The following is a 23,734-nucleotide window of genomic DNA, read 5'->3' on the forward strand; positions in this document are numbered from 1 at the left end:
AAAAAAAAAAAAAAAAAAAGAAAGAAAGAAAAAAAGAAAGAAAGAAAGAAAGAAAGGAAGAAAGACAGACATAGCTGGATAGTCAAGTCAGCCCCCAAATGAAATCCCAGCCCTCAGGAGGACGGTGCAGGAGAAAATTGAGTTTGAGAACAACCCAGACTATATAGAGGTCCTGTCTTAAACCACAAGGAAGAAAGAGGGAGTGTAGGGGGGAGTACGGAGAGGAGGGGAGGGGAGGAAGGCCCTATATTTGTTGTCAAAGAAAACCCTCACTGTTTCTCTTTCCCACGAGGGCTTGATCCCAATCCTGATCCCTTTAACGTGGGCCAGTATTTATTGAACAGTTCTTCTGAACTGAACGTAATGTCCCTCCAGCCTTCCTTGTCCTGTGTCTGAGTCTATTTGAGGCTGCTTAGTTAAGGGAGGGGGGGAGGTCTCTTAGCCTTTGCCTGCACACCATCCCCACACGCCCAACCCTACCCCCAGGGATCTGTCCCAGCTAACCTAGGCACTGGTCCCAGCCAGGGTCCCAGCTCAAAGACCCTATCCACGGTGTCTCCTGGAATAACGCCAAACCTGGCTGTTTCACCGCTGTCCCTGCAAGGGCACCTTGCAGAGCCCACCACACTTGGGCCTGCTGCGCCCTGGCCCCTCGGTACCGGTGGCGGCGGGAGCTGCCAGCTTTTTGGAATTCCTAATCGCTCCTGGCCCCGGTGATTGGCTGTTCAGCTCTGACCCCACTTGGGCTGCCGCCTGGTTGGATAAAAAGGGAATCTCCTTGGGGCTCCAGAGCATTAGACACCGGAGGGGGCACCTGGGACCAACTTCACGAAGCGGGGAGCCCGGCGGGGGGGGCTTGGGGGAGCAAAAGACCCGCGGCCTCAGCCCCTCCAAAGAACCGGGAGATGACGGGGAAAGCTGGGGAAGCGCTGAGCAAGCCCAAATCCGAGACAGTGACCAAGAGTACCTCGGGGGGCGCCCCGGCCAGGTGCACAGGGTTCGGCATCCAGGAGATCCTAGGCTTGAACAAGGAGCCTCCCAGCTCCCACCCGCGGGCTGCCCTCGACGGCCTGGCCCCCGGGCATTTGTTAGCTGCGCGCTCTGTTCTCAGCCCGGCAGGAGTGGGCAGCATGGGGCTGCTGGGGCCCGGGGGGCTTCCTGGCTTCTACGCACAGCCCACCTTCTTGGAAGTGCTGTCCGATCCGCAGAGCGTCCACTTGCAGCCACTAGGCAGAGCGTCGGGGCCGCTGGACACCAGCCAGACGGCCAGCTCCGGTAGGTGAGGGGCGAGGCTGCTCGCTTGCTACACTGCTTGGGAAAGTCGGGAGCTGTCGGCTCTCGCCTGAGAGTCCCCGACCTCCCCCGGGAGGAAAAGTTCATGCAGGACAAGGGGTCTCATGCTAGGCCTAAAGTCAGCGGGTCCCCGACTAGCGACCCGAACTCCAAGGGTTTTCAGATTCATCTTGTCCGACCCCTGCTCAGTTCTTGGGACCAGTGTCTGTTCGTGCTCGATCGAATATATCGGGTTGGGGCCCCAGTGGGTGTTGGCTCCGGGTAGCTGAATCCTTGGCGCATCCTTTTCCTTGGAGCTAGCTGGAGGGCCCTAGCTCCACTGCTCTACCGAGGCGCGGGCCTTGGTCAGGACCTGCGCTCCTGAAGCCCGATGCTGTTCCTACTTGTCCCTGTGTCCAAAGTTGTCCCCGTCCCTCCCAGTTTCAGTATTGCTGTACCAAACACCTACCTATATTGCTTAGCTAAGGTTCGATTTCCTCCCGCTACGAACTGGGAAAATCAAGCCACCACGGTACCCAGAGGGCAGCCATCAGATCTAACCTAAGCGGCACCATGTATCGGATCCCGATTTTTCTCTGGCTCAGGGACCATGGATGAGCCTCCTTTCGCCCTGTCAGGGCCACTTCCCTGGCGATGTGCTCTAGCTCGCCGGCTCTCAGTATTTCCCCAGATTTTTCTTGCCATTATAATGTATTAAACGTAGCAGGACAACGAAAAGTGGTTCATCGCAGGCTTTCTGAACTCGAACAGAAAAACATTTTTGTGGGTGCCACAAAAGAGACAGCGAACCCGCAGTCTCCAGCCCTTTCCGGGACCCCAGCTCCCCTGCAACAGCTCTGTAATCCTTGGGTCAACTTTTGGATCTGGGACTTGGGGGCTGTTGGCGGAGGGGAAGATCTCAAAGCTGGGAGCACCGCCGGGGGTACCTGCAACCCCGCGCCTGCCTCATTCTCCCAGTCCTTGCCTGCAGGCGCACCCCGGCCTCGGCCTCTCTTGCAACGAAATTTATTCAAAATCTGCGGTTTCAAGAGCCGACCTGGAGAGGGTCAGCCTGGGCGTAGGGATGGGGATGGTGACCCGCACCCAGGAGGGCTTCGGTGGAAACCACAGGCCCACGCGGCTCACAGAGGCTGCAGAAGGTGGGATCCTCACCGTTACCCCCCCACACACCCCCGGCGCCGCGGAGCGCACTCCCCATTCCGCTCCCTGCTCGCTTTTCAGATTCCGAAGATGTTTCCTCCAGTGACCGAAAAATGTCCAAATCGGCTTTAAACCAGACCAAGAAGCGTAAGAAGCGGCGGCACAGGTAAGGACCGCACAGTCCTTTCTTGCTCCCAGCCCCAGCCATCTCGTCCCGGGCCGGGTGACCCAGATGTCGTTTTCTGCCGATCCCAGATGTGAGGGCCCCAGCTGCACCAGGGCAAAGACACCTGCGTTGTATTCAGGAGCCTGTCCCGGGGCCCTGGCATCCGGTGAGGATGACTGAGTGTCAGCAAGAGCTGCCACACCATTTCAGCTTTCTCCTTGTGCTGGAGACAGGAAAGGCCCGGCTGGGGCCAGATCTAAGCTGGAGAGGCGTCGGCAACCCTAGCTCTCTGCGCCGCCGACCAAGTCACGCAGACCCTGTAGAAAGCAGATAGGCTCCCAGCTCCGGCAGGAGCTAGATCCATGCCCCTAACCGCGGGAGCCCGTTCCTCTTACACTGCCTTGTCAATTCTCCAGGTTTCTGTTGGGATCGTTCTAAACCCCCCACCCCCAAACTTCAGGAACAACTGCAGGGCTGGACCTTTGCTTTGGCCTCTGCTCGTTTGTGCTACTGAGCGGGTCGCTATCCTTCCTGAGTCTCAGTTTTCTAGTCTGAAAGATGGGAAAGATAGTGGACTGTTTCGTTTCACCAGCCGAGATCTCAGTGAGGTGGACTGCTTTGGTGTACAGGCTGAGGAGGGTTGGCCAGCTCCAGGGGATCCATGCATTCTTCTGGCCTCCTGGGACACCACGTGCATATACTAATAAGCAGATACATACACACATATTTTTAATGTGAAAAAAATCTTTAAATAGACGTTGCTTATCCAAAGTTAAGATTCAGTGGGTTTGTCCTAAGAACTATGCTCTCTTCGTCCCTTGCCCCCACCGGGGAGTAGAGGGGTGGGTCAGACCTTCATTCACTTCAGTGTCAACACTAATCCGTTCCGAGTGGAAATCTTTGAGGAGATTTTTAAGGAAAAGGCAAGAGGGCACAGACAAACAAACAACTGAGTTTGTGGGGTGGGGGTGCTATTCCTAGGTGCTGTCCCAAGTGAAGCGACCACAGGGACATTTTCCTCACTGCCGAGCACTCTGGCTTGTGGTCCACCGCATACTCTTTTCTCTCCGGGGTTTGGTCTCAGCATCTTCTCTCTGAGTACTTCTCTGCATCCTGCATCCCGCCCCCCTCCCCTCCCAGAAAGATAGCTACCTACTCTCTTTCCTGACCTCAGAACAGGTTCTGGCATAAGGGAAAGTGAACTTCAGCTTGGGTTTCTCAGGGGGGGGGGGGCTCAAGTTCGTTCCCTGAAGGCTTGCTTTAGTTCCGTGGGGTTTTTTGTTTGTTTGTTTGTTTTTGGTTTTGTTTTGTTTTAATTTCTAATTGTTACTGTTTTGTGCATGTGCAAAATGTGGGGGTTGGGATGGGATTCGATTACTTCATAGAAATGTGCCTGGTGATCAGAGGACAACTTTGTGTAGTTGATTCTTGTCCTTCCGCCTTTCTGTGGGTTCCAGGGAATTTACCCGGGTCTCCAAGGTTACGCTGCGAGCGCCTTTACCCTTAATGTTTAGCCATCTTGCCAGACCAGTTTATTTTAAACGGAAAAAAAATTTAGTAATCTAGTCACTGGTCTTTTTAAAACATCATCCAACAATATATTAATTAAAACAGTACCTATGCATCTGTGTTGGCACGAGGTCAAGTCTGGTAGGAAGGGGTGGGCATTGAGAGCCCTGGAAAAAGCATCCTCACCCCCAAACTCCAAGTACTGCATGACCCCTTAAAAACCAGGTGGCCTTAGCCTCAAGCCCATGCCTAAAGTCCCCCTTCTTCTGCCACCCTTTCTGACAGAGAAGCTTCGGGATTTGATGGATGTGGGGGTGTAGAATAGCTCACCAACATCAGAGAACTAGAGACCCTGGTTTTCTATTTCTGGTGAGTGAAGGCAACAGATATTTGAAAGGCAGTATAGGGACAGATTGCCAGGTTGGGGGTGGAGGTGGGGGGTGGGGGGGAGAAAAGACAAAACAAAACTTTCTGAGCGTCTGTCCTCTGTGGATTTTGAGAAAGAGACCCTGGAATCTTGTGATGAGAGACTTTTTGCCTCCAGGAAACAATCCAGTTTTAGCAGGATTTGGGGGTAGATCGGGCCTGGCTCTGGGATTTTGTTCTTAGGGAAACTGCAGATCCTCTTGTAAGAGTTCTTTGGCTCTGCCTCAGTCAGGGGCAGAGTTCGGGTCACAAAGTGGGGGAAGGAGATCCCCCTGAAGAGTATATAGTCATCAGTAAGAGGACCAGTTCTGAGGTAGGGATGGGGGAATCTTGAAGAATTTAAGGTTTCCTTCCTCCCTCCCTCCCATCCTTCCTTGTTTATTTATTTTAGCTTGTGTTTTACTTTCAGCTGTGTACTTCCGGCTGGCCTGACCTATGGTGATCGAGCTGGCCTTGAACTTGCCCTGATCATCCTCCCCCAGGCTCCTGCGCAGTGGCAGGGCCAGTCCCCACCACACCTGACTCTTGTTTGTTTCTTGAATGGGACTCTTTCCAAGTACAGGAAGGCCCTTGAGTGACTGGAAAAGCCAGCCTCCTTCTTGGGCTTTCCCCACTAGCTGCTTTCCTGTTTCCCTGGTTTTAAAAGGGACTTGCATATCTTGATGATCTGCTCCAAGAATTTTCAGCAAGTGGCAGGAGAGAAACAGAGGGCTACAGACGTTCAAAAATCCCAAATAATTAACTTCTTTCTTTCTTTTTTTCTTTGTTTTGTTTTGAGTCAGGGTCTCACTGTGTAGTCCTGGCTGGCCTGATATACACCAGGCTGGCTTCTTTCTCGTAGAAGTCTGCCTGCTTCTACCTCTCTACTGGGATTAAAGGCATCACTCCTACACCCACCTTATGAATTCATTTTCTATATATATGTAAGAATTCTACATAGTACCAAGAGAATAGAGAAAATAATTTAAAATAAAAAGTCTTTTTCTATAAAGAGAACCTTTCTCATACACCCTTTATAATATCCCTAGAGATATTAAAGTTCATGTTAGCACAGGCAATGGGGGTTACATGTGCACTTTTCCTGTGCATTGGGAGAAGGCAAGGACACAGCAGACAGACATTCTACTACCCAAGGTCCAAACCTCAGACAATCAAGGAGGGGCATGCCACGTTTTACAAGTTCTGTTTGTAGAAACCGGACCTGTGATGAGGGTGTAAGGTAAAAGGTCAGGAAAATGCAGTGAGTGTAAAATCTGAGAAGAGCTTACATCTGTGGTTTCTAGTTTATTTTAAAAGGGTGGTTATGAAGCATTTAATCTGGAGGCTTGTTATTTGCACACGTTCCTCAGGTGAAAGAATGTCGCTTGTTTGTTTGTTTGATTGATTGATTGATTGTTTTTTTGAGACAGGTCTCTCTTCATAGGCTGTGCTGAAACTCACTATGTAGCTCAGGTGGGCCTTGAACTCACAGAGCTCCGTCTATTTCTGCCTTCTGAATGATTGGAGGTTTTAACTAAAAGTCCACCAGTTCTTTATGAGTCAGTGTGGACCACTCTGGGGGCAGGAGAGAAAATGATTTACCCTCACACCTAACCTGGGAGCAGCTGAAGCTGTGCGGTGGGTCTGGGTGGGAGACAGAAAAGGCAGGTGTAGAGGAGGGAGGGAAGGACAGGGCGTCATAGGTGTGTGTGACTCCATTCTCACGAGACAGATGCAGAGGCTGAGGCTGCATCCCACCTTTAAGGAGAGGAGAATATTTACATTTGTCCAGGGAGGAGCACAGGAGCAGGCAGGTCCAGTGAGCCAAGGCGTTACTCATTTGATGAGGTCTCCTCTTTGGCTTGTAGGGGAGAAAGACTGATTTTCAATTTTCTAGAATTTTCTTCTTATCATACTTTCATGCTTCCAGAAAAGTTCTGAGTGACATGTCACTGAAATAAGACCACCAAGAGAATGTGGGACCTCTCCCCTCAATAAAGAAGGGTCTTAGAAGGTCAATGTGTGTGAATGTGCATTTGTGGGGGGTTGTGTAAATGTTCTTGTGGTGTGTGAGTGAGTATTCATTTGTGTGTGTGTGTGTGTGTGTGAGAGAGAGACAGAGACAGAGACAGAGAGACAGAGAGATGATTATGACCAAGGCACAGGGAAGAAATAGTCTATGTTCTCCAAGGCAGGCTCTCTCATTTCCAGGGTTCTAAGTTCTGACCTTGCTCCCCTCAGGACAATCTTTACTTCCTACCAGCTAGAGGAGCTGGAGAAGGCATTCAATGAAGCCCACTACCCCGACGTCTATGCCCGGGAGATGCTGGCCATGAAAACGGAGCTCCCAGAAGACAGGATACAGGTAACAGTGGGCAGCCCTCCAGCCACCTGGAGATATCTATATCCCAGGCCAGGGGCCTTTCCCGGAGAGAGAATCATTTGCCGGTAACCCTGTCCCCAGTTAAAAAAAAAAAAAAAGTTTATTTGAGCCTATTACACTGACAGATATTTGCTGAATACCTACCATGTAAGCAGGCCATAGGAGGACAAGAAGCACAAGAAGCTCAGCGGATAAGTCCTGCTGGCTCCTCTAAACCATAGGCTTCCTGGGTTGGGCATAAAGTTCAATGGTGGGATGCTTTGCCTAGCATGAATAAGGTCTTCGGTTCTATTCCCAGCCACTGAGAAACCAAACCAACAAAATACAGATGGTAACTTCCTGAGAGCACGTTGTAGGGACCCTGAGGAGGCTTGGTGATGAGGGACAGGGTTGATGGGGTGGGGGCATCCTGGACGAACCTATCATAGCCCAAGGCTGTTCTAAGACCAAAGGTAGGACCAGGCAGCTGCGAGTGGCTGAGAAGGGGGAGCTAACCTTTGCCTCTCTCCCCCCCCTTGAAGAAGTATTGTCCCTTCTATTCATTCCTCCACACCACACCCAGCTGTAGCTCTGTGCACCCCTCATGACCAGACAGATGTTGTTCCTGCTGGCAGCTCCTGCTCAGTGCTTCTCCCTGGTCTGGCCCCGAATGTGGCTGGGTACACATTCTGTGCCCTCTGCTGGGACTAGTGGTACCCCAAGCCCCACCTCCTCTTCTGGACAGTCATGTGGCATGATCTGCCACTTTTTCTGGTCTGGGTTCTCTCCTGTGGTAAGAATGGAGATGGGGGGGGCTCCCAGACAAAACATCTTCCCCAACCCAGAAAACCCAGGATACACATCATGAAGCTAGAGGTCTGAGAAGGATGGTGGAGTGTTGCCAGAAGATCTGACTCCAGTTAGATCTTAGCCTTAAATGAACGTTGCTCCCAGACGGTCCAGAGGGTAGGTTCCTGCTGCTACAGAACTGGCAGGGGTGGGGTAGAGGTGAGGTGAGCAGGTCCTGAGTTCCTGATGCTGCTGTCTGGCTAGCATCTCCTCTCTGTCTCCACGGGAAGTCCTTCCTGTCAGCAGGTGCTTGGTGAAGGGCAACATGAGGGGTGGGTGGGTGGGGTACCAGAGAAGGAAGCAAAGGTTGTGGAGCTGTTCAGACTGCCTGACTAGAGGACCAGAGACTGATCATGGGGCCGGGAGCTGTTTTTCCTTTCCCTGGGAATCGATTTGGAATTTCAGCTCAAGGCTCTAGGCATTGACACCAACAGTAAGCTCAATAATTCCTAAGTAGCTTATGCTTATCTATAGAGACCTGGAATTACTTATTCTCTCTCAGTTGAGTTCTAGTGGGAATGATCTGGGTGTTGACTCGGAACTGTCTGTGTGTGCACGGAGGGGGGTGGTGAGTTCTGTAATCTAAACCCTGGTTAGGTCAGTCATCTCCTTCTGGCCCTCATTAGCACCAAGTTGGCCGTTACAAGCGGCTTTGAGGTCACTGTTGACAGGCCCACATTTGAACTGCTCATTAAGAAAAAGGAGCCTCTGTGTCTCTTAGTACGATGTCTAATCTCTGTTTGGCTGCGGTGCGGTGCGGTGCGGTGCGGTGCGGTGCGGTGCGGTGCGGTGCAGTGCGGTGCGGTGTGGTGGGCAAGGCTGTTGGAAGCTGGAACCTTCCCCAGTAACTGCACCAACATCCTCAGGCTAGGCTTCACTGAGTCACTTGGAGGTTGTCAACAGGGAGGTGTTAGAAGTCACCTAACCAGCACAGGAGAGGTGGAAATTGGAGAGCGCCTAACTGTTCTGGGAAGGTGAAGGCAGACTGTGGATGGGTGGAGATAGGACAGATGAGGCAGAAGGCTTGCCAATCTTCTGGGCACCACATAGCTAAGTTGCTGCCCCCTGCAGGTGTTTGTGAGTGATTAAGTGGCCCTGCCCCTAAGGCATTTAAACAAGTGGCTTTGGAAAGGTCGTGATGTGTATTGGTAACGATTCCAGGCATTTCAGAGAAGTGTTCACGACCCAAGGGTGAAGACAGGCAAGGCAAGGTGACGTAGTGGCTGGTGACACTGATTCCAGAGCCCGACTCCTGCGTCCATAGCCAGTCATCCCCTCCCAGAGCCTCCTTGTAACTAGACTCCGCCCCTTGTGCAGAGGCCACAGGCTGCTTGTGAGAGTGGACCCCGCCCCCTTGTGCAGGCTGCATGTGTACAGAATTCACAGCCGTGGTGACTTGTCCCCTGCTCACTCTGAGTCAGCTCCGCTCTCATTGAATCTTGACGGCAGGTGGCAGGGCAGAGACCAGTTGCCTCCTTTAGAACTGTGGAAATGAAGGTCAGTAGCTTCCTGTGCTCAAAAGCTGGTAAGCAGAGGACGGAAGACTGGAAACCAGGTCTGTCCTTAAAGCACTCCCCTTTCTGTCTTGGGCTTCTTGTGTGCCCTGCATATGCGTGTGTGTGTGTGTGTGTATGTGTGTGTGTGTGTGTGTGTGTGTGTAAGGAGGGGGAGTCATTAGACTCAGAAGCTTACAGGTGGAATGCATGTTTGTTGTTTTGTGGTGGTGGTGGTGTGAGGGGGAACTGACATCCTCTTGTATACTTGGCCAGCACCCGACCCCTGAGCTTCCAGAGCAGGAACAGCCTCCGTATCAGGATCAGGGCCCTCACCAGGCTTTAAGCTGACATCGATGGGATGGGAGTGTGGGCCAGCTGGACTTTAACCGTCCTAAGTAGACAGCTGGGGAACTTCGCCCCGGCTCATCACGGCCAGGTAAACTCAGCTCGGCTGAGCTTCCTTCCGAACCCTGACGACGGCCCACGATGCACACGTGAACACTAGGCGCATCTACTCTGTCCTTTGTTTTGCTGCCAGCACGTCACAGGCTGAGCCTTAAAAGTCTCATCTGTAAAAATAACAATATTTCCCCAAACTCCTAACTTGCTAACAGCATTGTGACTTGGGGACATTTGCTAAGTAGTCACCACTTACCTCTTTATTAAGTGAGTGCCTTCCATGCCTTGTGGCATCCCACCCTTCGACACCAGAGGAGGAGGATGTTGATTTCATACCCATTTCATGGATAAAGAAACTGAGGGCCCGAGAGGTCAAGTCCGTAAGAAACCAGGGTTTTGAGCCCAGTTTAACTGCTGTCACACGAGATGAAATGACACCGTCTATACAAATCATAATAATTAGAGTAAATGGCAGTGACAGTGGGCCAGGCCTCACTGGGCAGCTCCGGGCTGAGGATGGCACGGTGTGGTGCACAACAGGGTGAGAAGAGACTAAGTCACCACAATATATTTGGCCGTACAATTCATTCTATGTATGGAATTCAGGTTATTCACTCTGGAAGTTTCTCCTAGGGGTCAGTCCTAGGACGTGGATTTCCAGACTAAGGCTATTTTCTCTGAGCGTGATTATCAGGGAGGCTGCATGCATGGTTTGTTTTCGTTTTCCTTTTGTTTCTGATGCTAGGGATTGAACCTAGAGCCATGCCCGTGTGTGGTAAGCATTCAGTCACTGTGTGGACAGGCTCCTGGCCCTATGGCTTTTTTGTTTGTTTGTTTGTTTAGATGTCTCTTGTTTTATTTCATTTTACCTTATACTATATGTTTAACTGGGTGCATGGTGTCTGCTGGGGCCAGAAGGGGGTGTTGGATCCCCTGAAACTGGAGTTACAGATGGTTGTGAGCCACCATGCAGGTGCTGGGAACTGAACCCGGGTCCTCTGCAAGAGCAGCCAGTGCTCTTAACCACTGAGCCAGCTCCCCACCCCCTCCTCTCCTTGGCCCTCTTTTAAAACATATTTTTTTTTCTTTTTGAAAATTTAATTTTTATTTTCAACTTCGTGTGTGTGTGTGTGTTTGCATATAGATGCATGTGGGATGTGGTACATGCACTCAGACATGTTCCCAGAGACCAGAGGGGGATGTCTGGTATCACACTCTGTCTCCCCGTGTCTTATTTCTTTGAGACAGGGTCTTTCCCTGGGTTTGGAGCTAGGCTGGCAACCAATGTCCCTCAGCCAGCATCTCCCAATCTCCCAAGTGCTTGCTAGGATGATACAAGTGTGGACCAGTGCAGGCTTCATTCTCATTGCTTCATTCTGCTTGTTTCTTTTTTTTTTTTTTTTTTTGATCCAGGGTTTCTCTGTGTGGCCCTGGATGTCCTGGAACTCCCTCTGTAGACCAAGCTAGCTTCAAACTCACAGAGATCCACCTGCCTCATTTATTTATATTTTGGGTATATGGGTGTTTTGCCTGTATGCGTGTTGTATGCAGTATCCTTGGAGGCCAGAAGTGGGTGTCCCATCCCCCCGGGACTGGAGTTACAGATGGATATGAGCCACCATGTGGGTGCTGGGAACTGAACCCAGGTCCTCTGCAAGGACAGCATATGCTCTTAACTGCCTAGCCATGATTCCAGTTCCTTATTTATAATTTTTACAATGCTGGGAATTGAACCCAGAGCCTTTGTATATTCATAGACAGCTTTTTGGAAGACCCCTGTAGCATCCCCATACCTACCAATGCAAATTGTATCGATCTGTAGTAGAGCCTTGATGTCTACATATTAAATCTCTCCAGGTGAATGCTTCTGTGTGCAGTCGGTGTAAAAATACCAACTCTCAGGCTTAGGATATGGTTGAAAGTGGGTTAACAGGAGTGGAAGAGGGACTGGGGAGATGGCTCAGTGGTTAAGAGCACTGACTGCTCTTCCAGAGATCCTGAGTTCAATTCCCAGCAATCACATGGTGGCTCAGAACCCTCTGTAATGAGAACTGATGCCCTCTTCTGGTGTGTCTAAAGACAGCGACAGTGTGCTCATAATACATAAAATAAATGTCTTAAAAAAAAAAAAAAAAGAAGTAGAAGGAAGTGCAGTTTGGGGTGGGGTAAAGGAAAGCATGGTAGACAGAAGGATGCTGCTTGCAGATGCCTAGAAATGTGTGCAAAGCTGCCCCCTTCTGGACATCAGAGACCATGACAAGCTTGATCTTTGAGTCTTTTTTAAATTTTTTTTTTTTAAGATTTATTTATTTATTTAATTTATGAGTGCTTTATCTGCATTTACACCTGCATGTCAGAAGAGGGCATTACATTCTATTGGAGATGATTGTGAGCCACCATGTGGTTGCTGGGAATCAAACTCAGGACCTCTGGAAGAACAGACAGTGCTCTTAACCACTGAGCCATCTGTCCAGCCTGACCTTTGAGTCTTAAAGGAGATACGTTGGAAGAAAATAGCTTGAAATCCAGTGTCTGTAGTGTTCTGTGCTGAAGACACGCGGTAGGGAAATTGCTCTAAGGTAGGATGGTTACCACGAGCTAGAGGCCATCCATGGATACATACCACATCTCACCCCTCACCCCAAGGTGTGGTGCCACACACCTTAATTCCGGGGTTCAGAGAAGAGGCAAGAGGATCTCTGAGAGTTATAGAGCAGTCTGGTCCACATAGAAAGTTTCAGGTCAGTCATGGCTATATAGTGAGACTTTGTTTATAATAATAATGATGATGATGATGATATTTTCTAAAAGGTCAGGCAGTGGTGGTTGATGGTTCACACCTTTAATCCCAGCACTCAGGAGGCGGAGGCAGGCGGATTTCTGAATTCGAGGCCAGCCTGGTCTTCTACAAAGTGAGTTCCAGGACAGCCAGGCTATACAGAGAAAACCTGTCTCAAAAAAAAAAAAAAAAAAAAAAAAAAAGAGATCCTATCACAAAACGAATTAACCCTTACACAGACATGCTCGCGGGCACACACACACACACACAGAGACACAAGGACACACACATGCTCACACAAATGCTGAGTGGAATGTAGGCTGATGGCTGCAACTATTCCAAATTCATCACTTCCAGTCAGAGGAGGGGAAAGAGGCTGTGGCGGACGCTGCCACATGGCCACAAAGACCCGTGATAAACCTGGAAAGCAGACAACGGGCATGGCTACAAGCCAGGAGCTTGGAGGCTGAGGCCAGAGATAGAGTGTAGAGCCTTGGGTTGGAAATGGGACTCAGCTGGCAGAGGGCTTGCCTGACTCGCACAAGCCTGGGTTCAGTCCCCAGCACCACAAAGACCAGGGTTTGTGACTGTAATCCTAGCACTGGGCAGGTGGAGGCAGGAGATCAAGGTCATCCTTGGCTACATTATGAGTTTGGGACCATCCAGGGACGACATCAGATCTGACCTCAAACAACAACACTAAAAGTAAGCCAGGCGACCGGAGACTTGGCACAGCAGTTAAGAGCACTTGCTGCTACCCTGGCGCACGCCTTCAATCCCAGCCCTTGGGAGGCAGAGGCAGGCAGATCTCTGAACTGGAGGCCAGCCTGGTCTACAGAAAGAGTTCAGGGACAGCCAGGGCTACACAGAGAAACCCTGTTTCAGACAAACAAACAAACAAACACACAAACACACAAACACACTTGCTGTTCTTTCAGAGGACCTGGGATTGGTTCAGAGCACCCACATGGTGGCTCACAACTGTTTGTCCCTCCAGTTTCAAAGGATCCGTCCTACTCTTCTGATATCTTCTGACCTTGATATATACATATTTACATGCAGGCACACACAGTTACACATAAAATTATGAAAATAATAACTCTTTTTTTAAAAAAGATTTATTTATTATTATACATAAGTACACTGTAGCTGTCTTCAGACACACCAGAAGAGGGCACCAGATCTCATTACAGATGGTTGTGAGCCACCATGTGGTTGCTGGGAATTGAACTCAGGACCTCTGGAAGAGCAGTTGGATGCTCTTACCTGCTGAGCCATCTCCCCAGCCCGAAAATAATAACTCTTTAAGAACAAAGCAGCCCACATGGCACACACTTGTCTCAGAGAAATGCAAACCTCGCATGCCACATGGTCGTTCATGGCTTCAACTGCAGTACATGGTGTATGGAGATGGAAAGATCAGGAGTTCACAGTTACCTGTGGCTACCTAATGAGTTCAAGGCCAGCTTGGGCTACCAGAGTCTGATCTAAAATAAAGCAAACAAAGGCTAGGCTTTGCTGGGGTCTCCATGCTTGGTGGTCATTTGTGGCACTTTGGGACCCTCGGGAAACTGAGCAGGACCTCCAGGGATTTGTGTGGGCTTCTTAGAACCCAGAACCCAAGTAGAAAAGGGAGGGGCCTGGAAGCTGCCATGAACCCTGCAGGTAGGAAGGCAGGAGGACCTTTCCTGTGACACCGTCACACAGCACTGTGGCCCACAGAACCCACCAGCATGAGAATGGCCCCTTCTGGTTCTCGCTGTGTGCCAGGCATTCCCCCACACACTTTTATTTAATTTTCCCAACAAGCCTTCCCAGTAGGTGGTAATATAGAGCAATTAAGAAGCAGGAAGCTGGGCTGGAGAGATGGCTCAGCGATTAAGAGCACTGACTGCTCTTCCAAGGGCCCTGAGTTCAATTCCCAGCAACCACAGGTGGCTCACAACCATCTGTAATGAGATCTGGTGCCCTCTTCTGGTGTGTCTGAAGACAGCTACAGTGTACTCACATAAAATAAATAAATAAATCTTAAAAAGGAGGAGGAAGAGGAAGCTTTTAGGGTCTAGGAGATGAGAGGATGCCCACCAGCCTCCGTGGCAGCCACAGACGGAGCAGCAACAGTGTAGACCCTGAGTATCTGAACCAGCCAGTCAGAACAGGCATTGAGGGCTTGTTGGCATGTGAATGGAATTATAAATAAGACACACAATCTAGGTATTTTATGTACAAGCTGTAAACCTAGGCAGATTTTTACTTCTATTCTAACTTACATCCCAGCCATGTGTCCCTTGTCACTGGCTGTTTCTCATGGTCTGTCTCCTCTCATGGCGGCTTCCTCCTCTCTCTGTGCCCTTTCTCTCTACCTGTGACGCCAAGTTGGGTAACTGAAGACCTGCCTACCTCTATCTACCACCCAATCACATGCTTTAGCCTTTTATTGATCAATTAACTCGGGGAGCAGGGTTCATCCAACAAAAGTTCATGTACTTGGGAGTTTCCTCTTGGTGGTGGAGGGCAACTAGATCTTGGGGGCCAGTATTTAGCATTTGAATACATAGCAGCAGCAATCCAGTCCCTTACACTGGTATTTGGGCCCGGAGGACTATAATCAGAAATGTAGGGTTTCAGCAGGCTCTGTTCGGGTGGATCTTCAGGTGACAAGAAGGGAAACCAGAGGCTGTCTGAATTAAAACAGGAAAGCCCCATGAGGAACCGGCTCAGTGGTTAAGGACATTTTGCTTCTGCAAGCAGGCCTGAGTTCCTTTCCAACACCAATGTCAGGTGGCCCTCAACCACCTGTAACTCTGGTTCCAGGGAATGTGATGTCTTCTTGTGGTCCCTGTGGGCATCTTCACAGACATGCTGAAGACATATGGAGACAAATACACACACAAACACACACACGCACACGCACACACACGCATGCACGCACTGAGAAGGAAAGGAAAGTCTTAGGGTTGGAATTCAGCTTGCATGTACGCTAATGAGCATTTGTAAGGCCCGGGTTCCATCCACATGTGGGGGCAGAGAGAGTGAAGCCTGGAAGTTAGTGCTTGCCTTTCTGCCTTTGACTGCACTTACTACCATTGGTAAGTCCAACTTTGCTAAAGGACAAGAGACAGGTAATGCCAGAGGGACAGGTAATGCCACTGATTAACCTGCCCTTTCGGCAGACTCCCATTGATTTTCTGGGTCTCTTTTGAAGTCATAAGAGCTGGCAATGACTACGCACCATCTGTATGATTTTAGGCACCAATTTTAGGCACTTTCCACTTATTTCATTTAATCTTCAAATAGCCCTGAAATATAACACAATTGTCCCTCATTGTCAGAGTTCCTCAGGAACACTCATGCCCCTTTATAGAATGACAGAGACGGTGATGCAGCATAATGGCAGAAAACCTGCCTAGTATGTGTTAGTTTCTAGCTTCTACTATCAGATGGGGGGGGAGCATAGAATTTGTACATAATGTATATGCATCCACATGAACGCTTTAAACCAGCAGTTAATTATAATATCTAATCGATGTAAATTCTATGTAAATAGTTGTTACACTAGGTTACTTTGGGAATAATGGCACACATGCAAGCATCTGTAGGGCTTGGGAGATGGCTCAGTGGGTAAAGATGTTTGCTGTGCAAGCAAGTCTGATCCCCAGTACCCGTGTAGAAAGCTGGGTGAGGTGGCATGTATCCGGGTGAGGTGGCATGTATCTGTGATTCTCCTTTTGAGAGGTAAAGATGGAGTGTAAGTCACTGGCCGGCCAGTCTAGGCAATCTGTGAGCTCCATGTTTATTGACAGACCCCGTCTCAAAACATAAGGTGGGCTGGGCAGTGGTGGCACACGCCTTCAATCCCAGTACTCGGGAGGCAGAGGCAGAGGTAGGCGGATCTTTATGAGTTTGAGGCCAGCCTGATCTACAGAGTGAGTTTCAGAATACCCAGGCCTACACAGAGAAATCCTGTCTTGAAAAAACAACAACAACAACAACAACAACAAAAAGATAGAGTGTGACTGAGAAAGGTACCTGTACCCCCATGTGTGCATACATGGGCACTTGCACATGCACACACATTTGCAGAATACACATGGGTTGATGAGCCCACTGACACAGATACCAAAGGCCAGCTGCAGATTTTTATTTGAGAAACCTAAGATCACATTGCCCCCTTCAGTTCTCATTGCTTTTGGCTCAGATCAAGTACAGTGACTTTTTAAAAAGAGTTATTTATGCAGAGGCAAGCAGATTTCTGAGTTCGAGGCCAGCCTGGTCTACAGAATGAGTTCCAGGACAGCCAGGGCTACACAGAGAAACCCTGTTTCCAAAACAAAAACAAACAAACAAACAAAACAAAAAGAAGAGTTATTTATTTATCTACTTATGTATATTCAATGCATTATGTATATTCAATATGTGTAATCTGCATGTATGCCTGCACGATAGAGGGCATCAGATCCCATATGAACACCATATCCCATCACAGATTATGGTGAGCCACCATGTGAGTGCTGGGAATTGAACTCAGGTCCTCTGAAAGAACATCCAGTGCTCTTAACTGCTGAGCCACCTCCCCAGCCCAAGTATAGTGGCTTTTAAGCTCAGTGCACACGATAGTTGCTTGGATCAAGACAAGAGGAGGGAAAGTATGAAAATGGCTTTCTAATCTCTTGTCTGCTGCCCTCCAAGGCAGTCATCATTTTTGATGCCAGCTGCCCTAAAACAAAATCGTTTTGGCTGTCCAGGTTTCCTCCATAAATTGCAGCCTCATCTGGTCTTCACGGAGAGCCAGACATCCCAGGAACTCATAATTGAGGACCGGGGTTCGGGCCACCAGCTTGCGCATGCTCCCCAGGGAGAGCGTCATGGGAAAGCTTCATGAAGTCTCATGACCTTCACACCAGTGATTCGTTTGCCAGAGGAGAACCCGAAAGGGGGGTTCTGTTTATGAGCCCAGAACAGGTCTACAAGCCTGTACCCCGTCTTTAGTTCCTAATTCGCCCTTTCCACCTCTCAGCCCGGGTGCGTCTCCAGCACCTCCAGAATCCCAGGACCACCCAGGGGAATGTACCTTCCGTGGAGGGCTGGCAGACGTGTTCTAGCATTTGCACATTCCATGGTCTCCAGAATCCCTAATCCAGACTGTGCTAAAAATGGAAAGGTCCTTAATCATTTTAGCATCAAAGCTCACGTGGTGGCAAAAGCAAACCAGGCCTTGCACAATTTCTGGGTGTCTCTTAGTGTGGGTAAAGGTGCGTTTGCTGTAGGAACTGAGGCTGGGGAGATGGTTGTTAGGGCTCCTGGGCAGAGTGATATCAGCATGTGGTACGTGTGTCCTTCCTTCCTTCTTGAGTTTTGAGACAAGCTCTTATTTGACCCAGGGTGGTCTTAAACGTCCTGTGTAGCCAAGGCTGGCCTTGAACTCCTTGTCTTTCTGTCTCTACCTCTCAAGTGCTGGGATTACAGGGCTGAGCCTCCATGACTGGCTGCATATACTTTCGTCACAGATTTGTTTTTATTTACCTGTGTGCATGTGGGTACCTGGGTAGCCCGTAAAAGAACATTGATTACCTCTGGAGCTGGAGTTACAGGAGGCATGAGGGGGCTGAGAACTGAACGCAGGTCCTCTGTAAGAATAGCACATGCTCCTAACTATTAGCTGTCTCAGCCAGTGGTGGTGGTGAGGAACATCTTTAATCCCAGCAAGAGGCAGATGAATTTCTATGTGTTCAAGGCCAACCTGGTCTACAGAGTGAGTTCCAGGACAGCCAGGGTTACATAGAGAAACACTGTCTTTAAAACGAAAACAAATAAATATTCCCCCAACCCCCCAAAAAAACCTACAAGAGTCTCTTCAATCAAGGCTACACATACTTTTAAAAGTCTTAGCCTCTGACTGCAGGTGGTGTAGCTAAGGAGCTGAACCCTAATGATGTAGAAGCACCGCACCCCTGCTGACAGGATAGGTTATCTCCCAGAGGGACAGCTGGCTGGTTTCCAGTCCTGTTTTTTGTGGTTGGAATCTGTCGCCATCTATTCTACGTTGTCTTGTCTGAGGGCTTGAGAGAACCAGAAGGCACTTATTGTTGTCTACAGTGGGTCCTTTAGGATGTCGCCTCTGTCCAGAGAAGGTAGTTTGAAACAAGTGAGTACTTTGTAGAGGGGAACTAAGTGTTAATAGGAGGGAGATGGGAGAAGACCAGCCCCAGAGGGCAGACACCCAGGAGATCCGGCAGGCAGCCTTGGGGAGTAAGGCCAGGGCCAGTAAGTAGGCCATCTTCATGGCTCACACCACTATTGCCCGAGGGTAGCTTATCTAGTGGGTATCCCTTATACAAACTCTTTTTCCTTGGCAGTTTCCCAAAGTGTTGGAAGTCTTGGATCTTTGCCTTCTGGGTCCCCAGATCTAAACCTAAATTGCAGATTCCAATCAGTGATGTGTGGGAAAAGTGTGGCTCTCTGGCAGGTGCTACTACCTAAGGAAGGTCCAGTGATGGCTTCCTAAGCTTTTGGTCACTGGGAGCTTGGAGATAATCATGGCTTCTGAGGAGTGACATTCCCATTTTTATTGTATTTTATTGAGACAGTCTTATTATGTAACCATGGCTGGCCTGGAATTCATCATGTAGACCAGGATGGCCTTGAACTCACAAAGACCCATCTGCTTTTCTCCCGTGTTGGGATTAAAGGCATGTACTACTGCATCCGGCCTTTTCCTACTTTTAGAGACTCCTGGTTATTTGCAAAGAAGAGATCCGCAAACATGGCTATATGGATTAATTAGAAGATGTTTTGAAAGGTGTGGTCTTTCCTAGCAGGGAGAGAGCATCCCTGTAGCGCCCCAACATAGCTGGGTAGCGCCAGGAGCGCCCCCTGCTGGGTGTGACTGGCCCAAGTGACTATCTGCGCCCACTGCGCCATCTGGCGGCGATGGCGGGAAGCGCCAGTGAGCAAGGCCTCGGGAGCCCCGCGTCCGAGCCTTGGCTCTCGGGTGCCTAGGCAGCTAAGGGTTAAGCTGTCAGCGGCGCGAAGTTAAACAGGTGTCAAAGGCGCCCCATATATCTGCAGATTGAAATCAAATTCTTTGCCGTATAAAAAGATAAATTACCCAGGCGCTGCCGCGCGTCCCACTCATCACGCCAGCGCCAGACGGCAAGCAATTTTTTTTTTTAATGTGCTAACGACCTAATCAAGCAATCAAGTCGGAGAAGATTGCAGAGTGACCGGGGCAGCCATCTGCCGGCGAGCCCCGCATTCATTTCCGCGCCCCCGCACCGGGCGGGGGCCGGGGAGGGAGCTGCCGGGGGAGGGGCGGTGGAAGAGGGGGAAAAAAATCCTAAACAAATTAACACCCAATTTTCCCCGTCTAATTAGTTAAATGAGAAGTGTTTGGGGTCCCCCGGGGAGGGGGAGCAGCTCGTGGTAAGGCGATCGCTGCCTCCCCAGCATTAATTAGTGCGGGTCAATGCCGTGGCTCCCAGGAGAGAAGCCGCTTTAATTTCCCGTGATATTTCAGTGCCTGAGGCCCATCGATTCAAACTGAAATTAACTTATTTTTCAATCAGCCCAGGGCTGCCCCTGGGGGTGACTCTTCTTTTGCCGCCTCCTGAATAGAGCCGGAGCAATTTTTCATCAAAAGCTGATACCGTGGCCGCCCAGGGCGGGGGAGGGGCCCGCAGGGAAGGGCGGGGGCGCCAGAGGCGAGTGGGTGGAAAGCGCCCAGAAAACTGGTTTTCTGTACCTAGGTTCCTATCCTGAGATCCAGATGGGACTAGATGCACCAGGGAGCCTTCCAGGCCCATCAGATTCCCGGAGGGCATCAGCCTTCTTTGAAGACAAGGCTGGGGAAATTCTGGGCCCTGTCAGTAGCTGGTCTCAGGAAGGCTGTTTGGAGGATGGGGAGACATCCTGGTACCCTGAACAGACTGGATGCGTGGATTTCCTCCTGGAGGCTGCAAAGGCATTGTAGCTCAGTGACAGGATGATGGTGATGATAATGATGATGATGATGATGCAGCTGCAGACGACCCCAGGAGACCCCAGTGTCTTTCAGATTTAGCTTGGACCAATTAACTCAGGGACCAAATATACAGTCCCTAGGGTGTCACCTACCAAGCTCTTCTCTGCCTCAATACTATAGAATGTCATATTCCTTACCTGACCCAGGAATGTCACCCACTTGGTCAAAATTCCATTCAGTGTCAGGCCTGGAACGTGGGGAGCAAGGTATGGAGGGTGGGGCACTTTGGTGACTCAGATGGGAGAGGGCAGGAAAATGTGGCAGGTTCAAGGAGAGTCTGCCACCTGCTGCCAGACACCTGGAAGTGCTGTTCTGGGCTCATACTCTGGTGTTCTTCCTGGCCTGGGGTGAAGAACAGGGCCAGGGGATTTGGTCTTTAAAAAAAAAAATTATTATGTCATTGTATGTGTGTGGGTGTCTTGCTTGTGTGCATGCATTTCTGTGCACTTCTGGGGTGCCTGGTACCTGCAGAGGCCAGAAGAGGGGTGTCAGACCCCCAGAACTAGAGTCAAAGAAAGTTGTGAACTCTTAGAGGTGCTGGGAATCAAACCCGGGTCCTCTGGAAGACCAACCAGTGCTCCTAACCATAACCACTGAGCTGTCTCTCCAGCCCCTGGAATTTGTCCTTTTGTAAACCAGGGGGTCTAGGGGGTCTCTTACAGCCATGGCCTGCAGGTTGGGTGTCTATAAACGTGGCCCAACACAAAGTTGTAAACTTAGAATGAGATAAGGTTTCAGCCTTTCCCCCCCTCCCCCCCAGACAAGGTTTCTCTGTGCAGCCCTGGCTGTCCTGGAACTCACTCTGCAGACCAGGCTGGCCTCAAACTCAGAAATCCGCCTGCCTCTGCCTCCCAAGTGCTGGGATTAAAGGCGTGCGCCACCACGCCCGGAGGTTTCAGCCTTTTAAAAAAAAAGCCTGTGTGGTATTCAAGCCAGAACTCCATAGCTGACAGGACACACCTGTACCCTGAAGGTGTGTCTGCAGGATCCTCTGCACCTGTGCGGACACCTCAGCTGCAAACTGAGGTCCTTACTGGATGCTGCCCACCTGCCGAGGCTTGTCTGAAAGTGTCCCTAGCCCGACTCCCTAGAATGCCTTTGACTTAAAACAACAAACGGGAGCTGGAGAGATGGCTCAGCGGTTAAGAACACTGACTGCTCTTCCAAAGGCCCTGAGTTCAAATCCCAGCAACCACATGGTGGCTCACAACCATCCGTAATGAGATCTGATGCCCTCTTCTGGTGTGTCTAAAGACAGCTACAGTGTACTTACATATAATAATAAACAAATTTTTTTAAAAAAAAAACAACAACAAATGGACCCATTTTGCCCACGGTAGCCTCGAGTCTTGATGACATCATTCTGAATACCTCCCCTTAGTGTGAGGCGCCTTGGGGACTCTGTGGAGGAGGGGAGCTGCCTTGGGGACTCTGTGGAGGAGGGGAGCTGCGTTAACAACTCTCCCTGAGGCAGACAGAAGTAAGGGCCTTGGGCCTGGAGTCTCTCAGAGAGAAGCTCTAACCACTTCTCCGCACTGCCAGGTGTGGTTTCAGAACCGCAGAGCCAAGTGGAGGAAGAGGGAGAAGTGCTGGGGCCGGAGCAGCGTCATGGCTGAGTACGGCCTCTACGGAGCCATGGTGAGACACTCGATCCCCCTGCCAGAGTCCATCCTCAAGTCTGCCAAGGATGGCATCATGGATTCCTGTGCCCCATGGCTACTGGGTAAGAGCCCATGCCCTCCTTGGGGCCCTGCCCCTGTGGTGAAGAGAGCGGGCTCCACTTGGGGAGGGATCAGAACACTGGGTAGGGAGACCTGGGCCACCATGACCCCCATGGCAGCGAGGTCTTCCAAGTCAGCCATCCCATCTTTCTGGGGCCATCCTTTGCACCTACCCACTGGGTGTCAGGACCCCCACTCTGGAGTCACTGGCTCCTCACACTGGCAGCATGAGGAGAACATGGCCCTTGCCCTAGAACCTGGAGTCCTTTCTCCCTGACTAGAGATGGGTTTATAGTAAATTAAATACGCCCCTCTGTGAGTTGAGGGGACTCTGGTGTCCCTTTGGCCACCTCTCTAGCTTTGCCCCAAACCTCCGCATCTGACAAATCCCATCAGTTGCCCTCCAGGTCTGTGATAACAGCATCAGCTTATCTCGGAGGTCCTAAGGCCTGAAGTCCTATGACAGAGGGATAGGAAGATGGGAGTACAGAACAGGGTGTGAGGGGTGGGGCGGGGGTGCTCAGGCCCAAGGGTTTGATGTAGAAGGCTTGGTTCCCAGCTATTGGCCTGAAATTCCACCCTTGCTAGGCACCCTCCCACTCCCACCCCCCACCCTCATCCCCACCCCACCCCCAGTCCGGTTGTGGGACTTGACTGTGGTATGTGAAGAAAGGCTTTCTGCTCCTCCTTAATTCTGGCCTCTCTCTATCTTTGCTGTTTTCAGTTCAAGATGGCTTTCCCAGGCGCTTTTCTAAACCCGAATACCAACAATTCTTTTTAGGGATGCACAAAAAGTCGCTGGAGGCAGCAGCCGAGTCGGGAAGGAAGCCCGAGGTGGAACGCCAGGCCCTGCCCAGGCTCGACAAGATGGAGCAGGAGGACCGGGCCCCAGAGGCCCAGGCAGCCATCTCCCAGGAAGAACTGAGGGAGAACAGCATTGCCGCTCTCCGAGCCAAAGCTCAGGAACACAGCACCAAGGTTCTGGGGACTGTATCTGGGCCTGATGGCCTGGCCAGAAATGCTGAGAAGCCAGAAGAAGAGGACGCCACCGACGAAGACAGGCCAGCAGAGAAGCTCAGCCCACCGCAGCTGGAGGACATGGCTTAGGGCAAGGGCTGCTTGCTGGCCTTGGAACTGCTCTGCTCGGGCCCTGCGGCCCTGCGGTGCGGGGAGTTCTCTCTGAAGCGAAGCTTCTGCCACACCTCCCCACACCTCAGGCCCGCAGTTACCCCCACGACTCTAGGCACAGGCCAATTCTGGCCGTAGCTTTGAACCATGCTGAGACATCCTGGACATACTCCCGATCCAGCATCCTCATCCTCAGCCCAGCTTCCCTGCCTCCAAAGCCTTCTTGCTACCCCAACATCAAGGTCCTGCCACATCATCCCTGAGAGACTCTTGTCCAAGCCCATCCCTTATTCTCTGTTCTCTAAGCCTTCCTCCCCAGCTCAGCCCCCTCGTGGGCGGCTGCCGCCCGCCCGCTGCTTTAAGCTCAGCACACAGCCCAGCTGAGCTGTGATTGGATTGAGGACCTGCCCTGGTGTCCTGAGCACCCCAGTACTGAGCAGGCAGGCCTTCCCTCTCCTCCTGTTCCT

The 23,734-nt window shown here is 50.6% G+C and overlaps 1 protein-coding gene across 2 annotated transcripts; it reads left to right on the forward strand.

The window, feature by feature from the left end:
* Window positions 1-865: 865 nt before the first annotated feature.
* Vsx2 (visual system homeobox 2) lies at window positions 866-23,271 on the forward strand. Of its 2 annotated transcripts, none has more exons than XM_021202581.2 (5): window positions 866-1,275; window positions 2,515-2,599; window positions 6,755-6,878; window positions 21,961-22,141; window positions 22,864-23,271. In XM_021202581.2, exons 1-5 carry the CDS (start codon window positions 906-908, stop codon window positions 23,244-23,246), a joined length of 1,143 nt encoding a protein of 380 aa, XP_021058240.1. In that variant the 5' UTR covers window positions 866-905; the 3' UTR covers window positions 23,247-23,271. The 2 variants fall into 2 exon arrangements, with proteins under 2 accessions (XP_021058240.1, XP_021058241.1); XM_021202582.2 differs by having other exon boundaries at window positions 22,921-23,271.
* The last annotated feature ends 463 nt before the right edge of the window (window positions 23,272-23,734 follow it).

The sequence above is a fragment of the Mus pahari genome, chromosome 7 (genome assembly GCF_900095145.1).
Source record: "Mus pahari chromosome 7, PAHARI_EIJ_v1.1, whole genome shotgun sequence".
Lineage (NCBI taxonomy): Eukaryota > Metazoa > Chordata > Mammalia > Rodentia > Muridae > Mus > Mus pahari.

Excerpts from the sequence above, each read along its gene's own strand:
- Vsx2 (XM_021202581.2), top strand. The coding sequence starts at position 906 with ATGACGGGGAAAGCTGGGGAAGCGCTGAGCAAGCCCAAATCCGAGACA. Across the intron at positions 2,600-6,754 it reads CGTAAGAAGCGGCGGCACAG|GACAATCTTTACTTCCTACC; the intron begins GTAAGGACCGCA and ends TGCTCCCCTCAG. Across the intron at positions 6,879-21,960 it reads TCCCAGAAGACAGGATACAG|GTGTGGTTTCAGAACCGCAG; the intron begins GTAACAGTGGGC and ends CCGCACTGCCAG.